General features: G+C 34.3%; 1 protein-coding gene across 8 annotated transcripts in view; it reads left to right on the top strand.

Annotated features, from left to right (window-relative positions):
* Positions 1 to 14,039, top strand: part of Dys (Dystrophin) — a 1,830,839-nt gene that overhangs the window by 501,607 nt on the left and 1,315,193 nt on the right. For 7 of the 8 annotated variants that reach the window (XM_081729421.1, XM_081729456.1, XM_081729412.1 and 4 more), the window contains exons 25-27: positions 795 to 947; positions 5,219 to 5,380; positions 13,099 to 13,227. In XM_081729421.1, coding sequence (XP_081585547.1) covers positions 795 to 947; positions 5,219 to 5,380; positions 13,099 to 13,227 — 444 coding nt within the window. The remainder of the gene's footprint in view (positions 1 to 794; positions 948 to 5,218; positions 5,381 to 13,098; positions 13,228 to 14,039) is intronic. The other variant, XM_081729463.1, reaches the window with a different exon arrangement.

Below are 14,039 nucleotides of genomic sequence, written 5' to 3'. Positions count from 1 at the left end.
TGTTTTCAGAGTCCAGTGTATCCTCAGCACACAATAGTGGCTTCGGAAATATAGATTCAATTAGTCTTAGGTTTTAATAGAAATCCCTTCGCTCACTGCAGCCTCCGGGGTAGATGAATATAAGAGGAGTCCCCTTTGTCCACTGCGATCTCAGGAGACAGTAATAGAATTTCACCGTAACTCACTGCAGCTCCGGGAGAAAGGTAGTTGTAGGATATCTCTTTCGCTCACTGCAGCCTCCAGAGATAAGGTTTAGAGGGAATCACCATAGCCCATTGCGGCCTCAAGAGAAAGGTGTTGGTAGGTTAATAATCAGCTGTAGATTGATGCTCCTGTCCACTTGTGCTTCTCGTTTGTGGCTGTTCTGTAAAGGAGGTGTATGTGAGGAGAGGGTCGTCCATCTTCGGTTCCCTTCCGATCCAACGTCGTGACTTCCTGATGTTCTCTTTCCATCGTTTGCTGGTGACAATGTTTGTACACAATAACACGTGATTGTGAATGAAGCATGTGTGGTTACACGTGAAAGTATGTGGCCTAACAATATTCAGTAACGTACGCAAAGAGTTTTGGCGTTTTAACCCCCTTCTCCTCGAGCAAGAAATTTACTATATTAAAATATGTATACAAACACAGGAAATTATATAAACTGGGAGCTTGAAATCCTCCCCCCCCCCTTGACGAACTTCTGCGTACACCACGGAGTAAGTTATTGTTGTAATTAATGCCATAGTGTGATCTATTTTATCCAATTTTCCATTAATTTTCATTTTACTCTTTTTCTTTATATATATAAGGATCTGGAAAACTACATGCGTAATCACCCAGAAGCCCGACTAGCCCGAATACAAGAGATAGGACGGCAGTTAGTTGATGACGACGTAATGTCGGAAGCAGTTCAGGCAGATGTTCAGAAACTAACAATGGGTTGGAGCCAACTTAGTCAACAGGTAACATAATTCCAATAATGAGCTTTGAAAAAAAAGTTACATCATTTGGCATCAGATTTTTTTGAGGATCTTAAATTTTTTTTTTACGTAAAACATTGACAAGCATTTTTTACTACTCGAACCTCGTAACAAGATGTATTTTTCTCTTAAACCAAGACGCATTGATGTATCAAGTAATATATTATTATTATTATTATTGCCTGATAACTAACCGCTTGTAGATATGTATTTTGAAAAGGACATTTTCTAATCAACTTCAGTAATCTGTCAACTTTGACAATAATAATAATATTTATTTTTAACAAATAACAAGGTCAGGTTTTATTCATAAAAAATTGATCCACGTGGATTTTTTTCTGTTTGGCTAGAATAACACGTGGTGTGGTTATTTAACCTTATTGTTCAGTGAAGTAAAATAATAATACCTTGCTAGCATGTACTGGAAAAAAGAGTGTAAAAAATTAATATTTCATTAACAAAACATTAAACTTAATTTTTAAAAATATAAATATTTCTTTTTTTTTTTTTTAAAGTTTTGGTTATATTGTAGTAGTTGGACTATATGTGGTAGTTATTTGAAGAAACATTTGAATTTGTTTTGAAAGGAGGATACCAAGGCATGGAATATTGAGATATGTAATAAGGCATTTGGGTCTGTTTTATGTTCTGTCTTTTTTTTATTGGCATTTCTATGATTCAATCGTAAGATATCTTTCTTGCTTGTGTTGCATTTGAATTGATTTTTTTCCCTTTAGAATGTTGTCATGTGAATCCATTTCTTTTTTGTTTGATTTCATTACAAAATGTCAGTGCTTGATTATATTATTTGCATGGAATTCAGTCTTGAAATAGTTTTACTGATATATCAATAACTATTGCAAATTGTATATCTTTTTTTTTCCTCTCTTGACAAGAAAAGCTGCACCAGAAATACATTTAATTTATTTATTTACCTGAAAATCTTCACAAAACAGTTAGAATGTTTGGCTGGGAAAGTGGATGAACAAATGGAAAACTCAAAGTATTTATACCTCTTCGAAAGAATATAAGGTGAATATGGCTGAATTTACACATGGGCCGATATGGCCTGAGGTAGCTAGTTTTCGGGGCGGCAAATTTCCTCGTACCCTTTCTTTTTTTCATACTGCATTTTTGGAAATTTCCGAAACATATTATACACGTGGATACGGATATCACACGGGATTTTTACATTTTATTTTACTTATATATATACACACTTCTGTTTACTTTCACTTAAGTTATTCACTCAACTGTTTCAAATTTCATACACCGGTATTTATTCATATTCAGAGGCGGCATTATTTAAGTGGCCTGGCGTGGCAGAAATGTTAAATAGAGCCCAACATGCAGATAATTATTTAGGTCAAGATATCTAAGACGAATGAGGTTCATCGTTTAGATATTCGCGATATATCTAGCTTTAATTTGGAATATTTTGCAAAAATATCTTTTGATGGACCAAAAACGAGATGGAGCGATAAAAATAAATGTAGATTTTAAGGCGTCGTTATATGGGAACGGGATGGGGAATGAGCGTTCTCTAGCTTCTGAATATTTTATTCTCATAGCCTCTTATGGATTGAGAATATCATTCGATTTTTCAGTTTTGTCAGATATATTTCTTAATTTAAATTACACGTCCAAAAACCTTGGTCATAGTATTGTGTTAGTTTCAGGAAGTTATGTGGCTCCAAATTTTAATATTATCTTTAGTTTTGTAGTTATTTCCACAAAAACGAATGATGTGAATTTCAATTTAAATGACTTCATCGCGATACATGTTCTGTTTCTTTTCATAGCGATTGCAGTTTTCTTCATTTCTTAAAGATCCTTTTTTTTTTTTTTTTTTAAGTCCTATTTTTAAAACGTATGTTTTATCTATGAGTAAGGGAGAAAATAATTTTATAGTGTAATGTAATTCAAAAGAAAAAAGTAACTGATTGGGATTTTGGCTGAAAAGGAACTATAACGAGGAACAGAATAGAAAGTATGGGGAAGGAAACACAGGGAAGTGCGAAAAAGGCTACAGTTGGTAGACAGCATCAAAAGAGAAAATTAATACAAGACGAAGTTAGCTGAGAGCCGTGGTGCGTGGAAGCTCGTCAGTGGCTGCAAGTGACCTGCCAATAAGGGCAGAATACCTATGATGGTGGTGATCATGTACAATAGTATCGCCTAGTTTGTGATGTCACTTGATGTATTAAAATAACTGAGTAAGGGATAGAAAACCATTAGTTGATCAAAACAATGTTCATATTTGTTTTGTTCCATTCGAATATATTTTTGGTGCTCTTTTCTTGAAAACTTGAAATAAATGTATGCTTTAAATGCTACATAATTGAATGTAAATTGAAACGAAAGTGGATTCATCATGAAAAGATTAAAAAAGAAAAAGAATACCCGCAAGAAAGTTTGTACCAGGCTTTTTTTCTCGTTTGAAACTTTTTCTCCCTGTTTATATCTTGTTCTGTCAATCGTTTCCGTTCAGTCTGAGGCATCTCTCACTTTCTCTGTTTCTCTCTCTCTGTATTTTATCTCCCTGATCTGTGAATCCTTCTTTGTGCTCCGCTATAAGAAAGAAAAATCAAAATGGATAATTATGCATTTCATTGCCGAGCTTCAAACCTCAATGAGAAAATAAGTGCTACACAGTTCATATTTGCTACATGAAGTGAAGATTTTGTGTATTTTGAACTGTCATCTTCTGTTACAAAGTGCATTTTGCAGTGGACATTATATTGTACAGTATACGCCATAATATAACGAACGTATATAGATTTGAGATTAGTTATGTCTACAGTAAGCACGATAGTAATTATTTTGAATATGTTAACAGTAAATAAAAATTCTCACGTTAAAACATCGAAAAGCACAATATATGTGAACGGTTTGTAGGCACGCCTCACTTCTTCCTCAGCGCATCTGAAAACAACATGTTGCTTCATAAGAAACTTGATGTATGAAATTATCTCCTTGTCCATCCTGTGTTAAAAAAAAAGTAAGTTTGGATGGACTTTTATTCTACAGGACAGACAACACAAACAAACTATTTGCTGAGCAAAACAATATATTCACATTAAAAAACTACATACGTGTTACAGTTTCGCCAACTAACACTTTGGCTTCATCAGACGCCATCAGATAGTGCCTGATGAAGCCCAAGTGTTAGTTGGCGAAACTGTAACACGCATAATATTAGTAAACGACTACTTTTCGAGCTGCGTTTAGTTATTACACACTTCCTTTGTGCTCTATAGACACAAATATTTGCAGAAATTCAGATGGATCTATTTATCTCAACGTACAGTTTTCTCGAAGTGCTAGAAAAGTTGGAAAATTTCATTGTAAGAGAAAATCCTCCTAGACTTACTTTATCCTTAAAAAGGGAGCTTTTTCTGGTAAAAGAGGATTATGATAATCTGATGATATAACTTTGTACAGTACAGTAATATTATAAAACAAAACATACTTGAAACTCTCACAATAAACATACATCCATCTATTGATGTCAAATTCTTGCAGCTGTGTGTTTCGTTGTTCTTTCTATGGCGTAAAAACTTCTTCGTGACCATGTGATTAGGGTATGGCTTGGGAAAGTAATCTTCGATTATCGGTGAGAGCTTATGTGGTTCGGATCAAACATTAAGTTATATGTCTAAGTTCCAAATAGCCCCGATGCTGAGAGAGATTTTAAAACTGCAACCTTCCAATCCCATGGTTCAAGGACACAAGGATTAGAAATATAATTGTACGTTTTTGATTACAGTTATTTTGAAAGTAGCAGGTTGGAGTGGGTTTTGATTGGACGTGTGAATATGTACTTGTAGTTCGATCCCAGCTCGCGTCAAGTGAACTTTGTGGTGGACAAACACCGTGTGCGTGGATTTTCTCGGGGTTCTCTCGTTTCCTTCCACTTTCATCATTCCACCATTTCCTTTATTTATCATCATCATCATCATCTCCTTTAGCCTAGTCAGCATAACGTGGGACGTAAAACTTAAAGATTTCATTTATTTTTTTTGTGAATATGTAGAAATTGCATTTTAAAAAAATGATGCATTATGTGCTTCACATATCACACTGTTTGCAATATAAGCTGTGGTGCAGCACTTTTTTTTTTTTCATGGAATATTGAACACGGTAATAAAAGAAATGCATAATTACCAAGCAGCATTAAAGAAAATAAAGAAGGAAAATCAAGGAAACAAAGAATGTTCGTAGTGAGTTGGAGCTTTGCATCTTGCTTTTAGGCTAGTGATCGTACCCTATTACTTGAGGGCTGTATCCAGGAAGCACAGCAATGGGAAAGCAAAATTCTTCAGATCCAGGATTGGGTAACACATGTAGATGCTCTACTAACAGCACGCCTTGAAAACGACCTCACCGCAGATGATTTACCGGAAGATTACCAGGTGTGTGATGACTATGAGAATGATGTTAATGATGTGAGGTGGATTGTCTTTTATATAAAAAAAAAAGAAAAGAAAAAGTGGTTATGGATGCAGTTATTTCCTCATTCTTTTATTTTTACCTTTTTATTTTGCTTTTGTGTTGTCCTTCTTATGCTGCTCGCACTTTTTTTCTTATTTTTTTATTTATTTATGAGGACACGCAGCTGGAACTATATTTGTATCCATGTTCATGAACTGGAGGTAAGAGATAAGTAATCATTAAGTACATATATTTATATATTAGTTCACTGCAGCTTTGTCCAAATTTAAAACGGTAACATTTTAAAAAATTGCAAATCTTTGTTAAACGTATTTAAAAAAATGTATATATTCACAGCTACGTGTGCTTTCTTCAAAGTAGTCATGGAGCCTGCTCTGGTTCCGTGTCCACTGAAAGCTCCCCCTTGATTTCAGATTCGTGTTTGGGGTAATCCACTTCTTTAAAAAAAAGTTGGTCACATAACATGAATCACATGACGGTAAGGCCTCCATCTTGGATTCCAATATGGTGGCTACGCGACTACATCAATTTATGCTTACAGGGTAATATCTCATCACAACAGAGATACAAACTTCGTTCTGGTGCCAAATTAAAGATAATGCATGTTTTAAGTGTCTTAAGTTAATACAGTTCCTTTGTGCTGCCGACATTTTTAAATATGGCGACTATTATCGTAAAAAAAAAAAAAAAAAAAAAAAACACTAGCTTTCGCAATTTCATTATATTCGTTTATAGCGGATTACTACGAGATTGTCAGAGATACAGAAAAACATCTCGAAGTAAACGTTACTGAGTAGTCTCGTCATTCAAATAGTACCTATATTATTCATGCATCTTAAAAACTAAGGAAGCTAGACTATTTTATGTAGCGCTAGGCGTTGGCTTTTGAGAAATTAGATTACGCTAAACGAAGTGGCATGCGCAGGTACTCTTACAAATAAAGACGAAAAAGCATTTGGAAAGCTAACTAGTATTGCAATACGTTATTTTGAGAACTCTGCTTCCCCTGACAAAAATAGAATTCGGGCATTGATCTACAATGACGTCATCAATATCGGGCTAAGCGGGAGCGTGCTCTGGTCCCGTGAGCACTTAAATGTACTCTCTGTTTGACTTTGTTTGTTTGGTGTGGTCCATTTCTTTATATATATATAAAATGGTCACATGATTTGGGTGTAGTCTGTAAGGCCCCCATCTTGAATTCCAATATTGCCGCTCTGTCGCCTTGTATATTTTGCATTTGTGTCCACTTTGTAGCAAAATTTCGCATCCGACGAGAATTTGTCTGAACAAAATTGAAGGAAATTAAGTTTACACAAATGCTAACCGACTCAAACAAACCAGCAGTGTGCATCTCTTTCGTGTGTTGAAGGCTTCTACAGAATCGCTAAAAAAAAAAAAAAAATAAATAAATAAATAAAAAAAAAAAACAGTTGTTGTTACCAAACACATTTTTTTTTTTTTTTAAATATCTTCATTGCGTTGGTAGGTTTCCAGTTCTCAAAAGAAATCATCACCTGTCTCGGTGATTACCTTCTGCATAGTAGTATAGAAAATGTTTTTGTTGAGACTGAAACATTTGGATCACACGTTGTAAGGAGTAAGCTAAATGAAACTCACTATTCACAAAGGTTGAGAGGTTTCAGCATTTTATTAGAAGCCATGTGGCGCTTATAGTGATTATCATTTCTTGATCAGACAAACACAACGATAAGTGAAGAACTGGCAGCGTCAGTAGTCTTACTGAGTTCATCCGTTAATTGCAAACGCGCACGTGAAACGCAGAAAAATGTGGCCTCCGTAAGCGATCAGCTTTCTGCTTGTGATGAATTTCCTAAGATATTTTTGGACAATGGTGTGCAGAATAGTGACATATTCAAATATTGGCATTAGTGTGTATCTTATCGTTATCCAGTGTTACGAAAATTAACTCGTGCACTGAAGGAAGCAAACTGGCAACTGTTTGTTGACATAGTGTCCAAAACTGTCTCCATGTCATTTCCGTTTGATAAAATCAACTACCGTATTCCCGCTGGGGAGCAGTGTTTCTACAGGATTGTCTGATTTTGCAAACCCATCTCCCCACAATATACGATGACTTTGTTGCTGGCGGGTTTGTAGTGAAAGGTATTTCTCGCAAATTCAGTTCTGTTGTAACTGATAACAGATTGGAACAACATTACAACAAACCAGCCAAAGGACATGGAGGTATATAATCGGATGCACACGAAGGAAAGAAGCAGTTGCTAAGCATGATATAATCAAATATGAAAAGAAAAAAAAAAAGAAAAAAAAAACTTTTTGAGCAATGTGTGTAGTGTTATGGACCAAGACGAATGTTCTCTACACCATGAATTTTCATTAGCTATAACAGTAAGAGAATGGAAACATTTTACTACCACGGTGGAGTTCATTCTGGAAAGAGGAAATATCTTTTCGTATGATGAAAATAATTGGGAAAGCTACAAATTAAGAAACATCGTTACGGGAGAGGTGGTGGATGGGTGGTGAGATACAACCTCTTTTTACTGAAGTATTTCGCAGATGGTATCGCAGCCCATTATCCAAGAACACTTCACCATAAAATCAAAGGCATTAATGGGTCCAATTAAAGAAAGAAAGTGTAAGAAAAATAAGAAGACATAAGTCGAGATGAATGTGCCGAAGGGAAATTCCATTATTTTTCAGTATATGGACATTTCGAGAGCCAGGGAATACGATATCAACAGACTGCTTAAGTACGAAATCACACCAACATATATGGCCACTTAGTCTACAGGTATGTGCCACGTAGGCTAAAAAGTTTGGAGATCCCGGTTTATAATGTTCGACTTATTTTTTTGCTGAGGTTAGGAAAAAGTACAAAATTTTAATTAGGATTGAACTGAGTAAGGAAGTTATCTTGTTGCTTAACCATCGAAGTCCTATACAGTGTTTTAAGATTTGTGATACTTTGGGTGAATTCAGTGCATGTGGAAAGCAGGGGTTAAAGTAGGTAAGTGTTCACTTCTCTCGGCATGACTTTTAGAAGCCTTGTTTTCATTTTCCTTTCTATTTCTGTGAAATTAAGCTTGAAAGAATTTCGAGACTCATATGATTGGGGGAAAAGATCTAGAATTCTAATAACTTTTGTAGATTATTATAAGTAGATTTTTAAAGCCATACCTAAAATTTGGACTATGCTGCAGTGCTTTTTATTATTATTAATAATAATAATGATGGATATATTTGTAAGTTTAAGTACCAATAGGTATGTAATTATAATTATTGTGTGTTTTTATTTTTATTGTAGGATCTTTTTTTATTTTAATTTTATTTCTGATTTGATATTTCAGTTGATTGGAATGAAATATATATATAAATATTTGTGTTGTTTAGTAATATTCAAACCTCAGCAGAAAGAGCTAAAATAGCAAACATCAATCTTCTTGCCGCAAGTGGTGTGACGTTGAATGTAAAGTAGAAGCAATGACAGATAAGATGATAGTCAACTTTTTAATAGAATCGTCGATTTTAAAATTTGTTTCTGTGCCGATGAATTAATGAGCTCAGCAGAGACACTAGTCAGTATAAGAAGAGACATATTAAAGGCTGACTTCTATAGTGTTACGGAATTGGCTTGGACTTTCTACGTTTGAGAGTTCATTCGATAAAGGGGGTAGTGTAAAAATCAAAAGTTGAATGTGGTGTTTCGACGGATTTATGAGTTTCATGATTCCTTCCGAAAATAATCGTTGATGGTCAAAGGCTTAGGCGCAACCTCCCAAATTTACCCCCCCCCCCCCAAAAAAAATACCACTCTGCTCCCAAAATTTATAATTCTGCCCAACAAATATACCTGCCCCCCAAATTTATCATTCTGCCCAACAATTATACCTTTCTGTTCCCCAAAATTAGCATTCTGCCCAACAAATATACAATTTTGCTCCACAAATTTATCATTCTGCCCAACAAATTCACCATTCTGTTCCCCAAATTTATTATTCTACCCAACAAATATACCATTCTGTTTCCCAAATTTATCGTTCTGCCGAACAATTGAATTGAATTGAATTTGAGTTTAATGTCCCTTTCAGCAGCGAGGCTATATGAGACTGATTATGATTAACGTGGAATCCGAACCACATGAGCTCCCGCCTGGAATCAAATCCGGGTCTCCCACGCCAAAGATGCGTACGCTAACCGCTTAGCCACGAAGAGCTCCTTCTGCCGAACTAATATACCATTCTGCTTCCCAAATATATCATTCTGTCCAACAAATATACAATTCTGCTTCCCAAATTTATCATTCTGCCCAACAAATATACCATTCTTCTCTCCAAATTTATCATTCTGCCCAATAAATATACTATTACCATTCTATCCTCAATAATTTACCATTCTCTAGTTTCATTGTACCATTTTCAATGACAAATAATGTCCCCATAAATAATCTCATAGGCACAGCTTTCACCCTAAAACTCACTTAGGAGCACCTCTGTAGATAACTGATAATCAGTGTTGCCTTGCATTTGAATTCTGCGGTCAGCTATCCTTGCTCAAGTATTTTTTCATCGCTTTCCTGTAAGTCTTGCTAGAAGAATGTCAGATGGTACCTTTATTATGGACTGTGGCCAACTCCCTTCCAAAATATTCCTTCTAATTGTTAACCTTCCTTGTGAATGTGTCCGATATAAAATTGCTTGGATTGAATTTGGAATGCTGGCAATAAATAAATTACTGATATATGATTTTTTTTTTTTTTTTTTTTTTTTGAAAGTACATGTGTTCATTTGGGCAGAAACTTAGAGGCTAAATAAACTAAAACCGAAAACGGGAATTTTCTCGGAAACTAATTGTAATAATTTTGTTCGTATCCCATAAACCTATATGATGTTAATGACCTCATAAAAATATTATTCGTTTATTGCATGGCTGTTGCAATGAAAGACTGTGGTTTTGAAAAGATTCAGCTCCCACCCTACAGGCCGTGCAGTTCTGCAGCATTGGCAACATTTCACTGCCATGCATATGCGACCTCAATGCACAGTGACTGATTCGAATGACTCCTCCAACGAATTGACGCAGCTAAACGTTGAAACTAATTCATTGTTGCTTCAATAGATGGCACTATATGCCAGGAACGGCTTATTACCAGTTGTACGATATTTCAGTCTCAGACCGAAAACCCCATTGTATTGAATGTCACTATTCTACACCCTTCAGGCTGCTGCTACCTTAGGAAAAAGAAAAAAAAAAAACGTAAAAAGAAAGAAATTGAGAGATACCAAGCAACTTCAGAGAACAGATTCTTTAAATTTATTTACAGATTTACAGTACAGTGGATTATATTTGGAAGCGATTTTTGTTCCTATACCATATATATATATATATATAGCATTCATAATCGTGTAATAACGCATTATTAATTTCTTTCAGAAATATCAGTTTTTTCTTTTTTTTTTTCCTTTTTGTTTTAAGAATTTTAGAACATGTAAGTGCTACTTTCGTATATAAGTTGATTTAAAGCCGATAAAGAATCGTTATTGAGAGGGAAAATCAATACAGTGTTCCGTACCCTTTATTTGTTCTTTTAAGCTTAGAAACGTATGATGTTAGTTGTACTGAATGTGAAATAATACATGTGTCCACTTCCAACGTGAATACAAGGCACAGCATATTGTATCATAGTTTTACTTGCCCATGATACTGTCATGTATCTCCGCGACTTGTGACATGATATGGAAACTACTGAAAACTGTATTGTATAGTATTATAAATGTATATGATTACTCTAAGTATTTTATCGCTAATTATTTCTATGTTTAGATTATATTTGAATTAGGATAAATATTAATTGTGTACTTGACGTTCATTTACAATCCGATGAACTCAAGATGATTACGTTTATCAGATTCAATGTAAGAGTAAGATTTTTATTTTTTAAATATCTTTTCCAGATCTTAATACTGCCGAGTAAGAATATTTAGTAATGCCTACGCTTGTACACTTCGTTGGCAAAAGTGCATACTTTCTCGTACGTGTTCTGTAACAGATTTTTAGAAAGTTGCGAAAAAATGATGTACCACAGTAGTGTACACTTCTACTCACTGTTTCAAATATTAATATTTAATCTCCTAGGGCACAAAAGTTTTAAAAAAAGTAATAATATAGAAATCTTACATTGCAGTTATTGTTTGATTATATAATTTAGCCTTCCAATGACATATAACGTTAGGTAATGAGTCACCATTTGTACCAAGATGCCACCAAAACGATGATACGAAATTATATTTATATATATTTTTTGTGAGGGTAGAGTTACTAATTTTAACATGAAATATTTTGACAAGGTTTAATAAGTATTTTTGATATTTTTTTAGACATACAGGACTGTGTGATTGATATTCTTTTAGATATAGTACAGGACTGTGCGTTCCTTAAGGAAAAAAAAAAAAAAACCTTTTCCAGTGTATAATTTCCACGGTTCCTTGTACTAAACATTCCAAATGAGCATTTCCCTAATTTTATTTCCAACTTTCATATATATATATATATATATATATATATATATATATAAACATACAAACAGCTACAATATAAATATGATTCAGTAGTTCAAAAATCGGTTTTTAAGCCTAATAAATTGATCTGAGGAATATTGTTTTATAGGGAATAGAAACCCAATACAAGAACAACAATGCAGTGTATTCACGCTTATGAATATCAATCACATCCACTTAATTTGGTTATAATTCCTGAAGAAATCATGCACTTACTCGTAGCTATCTATTTTACCCTGATGTTTTGATCACGGTGGTTAAAAAATAGAACAAACAATAAAGTTTCAAAATATGAAAAAGGAGAAACACATATCGAAGAAGGTCGAATGTAGTGCTGAAGTGCATATTGTCAAATGGTATGTAGTGCTGTGGAAGAAGAATGGTCCAGCTGTGGATCTTTTATCTTGGAAGCGAAACTTTCCATCTTCTATTAATACTTCGACTAAATCACTTTTTTTTCCTCATTTACTGTTTAACTATCTACGTTGTCTTGGTTATTTGAAAAAAAAAAAATAATAAAAAAAAAGTCTTCATAAAACTTATTTTTGGCTCCAAATAAAATTATGGGCTATGATAATGTGTTATGTTTCTTTTAAATTTTTCGATAGATCTGCAACTGAATATTTGCTTTTACGTCTCTAACGTGTTCTTCAATTATTTTTTTATTTTATTTTTTTTTTTTTAAATTTCTTTTGATCATTCCTATGTAAGCTTCTTGGCAAGTACGCTTTATTTTATTATTTTGGTCTTGGGCAATGGTTACACTTGCTCTTTGTGTTGTTTTTATTATTTCTTACCTGATTTTAACGCATTTATCCAAGGCTCCAGAGGAGACCCGGAAACTTAAGTAGTGTGAGAGTACAGGAATTATAACCGAAAGTGTGTGTTTTGAATTTCATAATTCACTTTAATGTGTCCAATCATATATATATATATATATATATATATATATATATATATATATATATATATATATATTCTAGTACTTCCTAATTAAGTACAAAATATTTTAAAGTTGATAAGTTAGAGAGGCTCTAATTTTAAGAGAAATCAAAGTTACAAACCAAACTCTTTTGTATTCAATTTATTGTGTATTACAATGTTTCTGGAGTGGAGTTTAATGTGTGTATTTATAGAAATTGGTGGAAGAATTTGAAACTCAGGAAAAGATGCTGAAGGAAATGGAGCAACAAGTGGAGACATACAGGAATGCGGGCAAGTTAGAAGCGGCTGCTCGTTTACAAGAACAGATTGTTCTTCTTCAGGTGAGTTCATAGCTGATTCATAGATTCATAGACAAACATGGTTGAATGATTCACTTAATTGTTGTACTGCTGTCAGTTGAGTAAAGAATTTTAAATCTTGTACTCACGAGTAGCTGAATGCATAATACTGTCTTCTCTATGCGTGTATTTTCGTTGTCGATCCACAATAGAAATACACGTTTCATTTTTCTAGTACAGAGCTTTTGAAAGGTAACAATATATATATACGATTATACGAGGGCTATTTCTTTCAAGCTCCGTTAAGATACCAGAGGAAAATCACGTAGATGACAAAACGGGGATAAGATAAAGCTGTTCATTGGACGTTGTCCACTCCCCATCGATAAACAGAATCGAGTGGAACTGAAGCGCCCTCCAAGTGTGAGCTACATGGTATAATTCGATTTCTTCAGGCGGAAGGTCATAATACAGCCACAATTCATTGTCGAATAAGTAAGGATTACGGAGGGAACTTTATAAGTGATTACTGCATGCATAAGTGCCGCAAAGAACTTAAAGAACTTAACCGACATATACAATAAGACTAGCCAAAAGTGGAAATCTCTGGCGGCATATGTTCTTGAACGCGTCAATCGTGGGTTTGTAAAAGTTATAGGTTGTGATTTCTGAGCTGTCTAATTTTAAAATTTCAGGGAACTCAGCAGCCGTCTAGAAAAACAGAGTTATATCACGTAGTTCACACTTGGCGTTTGTTTCAATAGCACTCGATATATATTTTTGCTCGTTACTTCACAATGGTTGAATTGCATCAATCCATCTGTGTGCAGGAATGATCGTCGCCCAATAAACAG

Source organism: Thermobia domestica, chromosome 1, assembly GCF_964235325.1.
Source record: "Thermobia domestica chromosome 1, izTheDome1.hap1.1, whole genome shotgun sequence".
In the NCBI taxonomy this organism is placed as follows: Eukaryota; Metazoa; Arthropoda; class Insecta; order Zygentoma; family Lepismatidae; genus Thermobia; species Thermobia domestica.
This window is presented reverse-complemented; position numbering and strand designations above follow the sequence as displayed.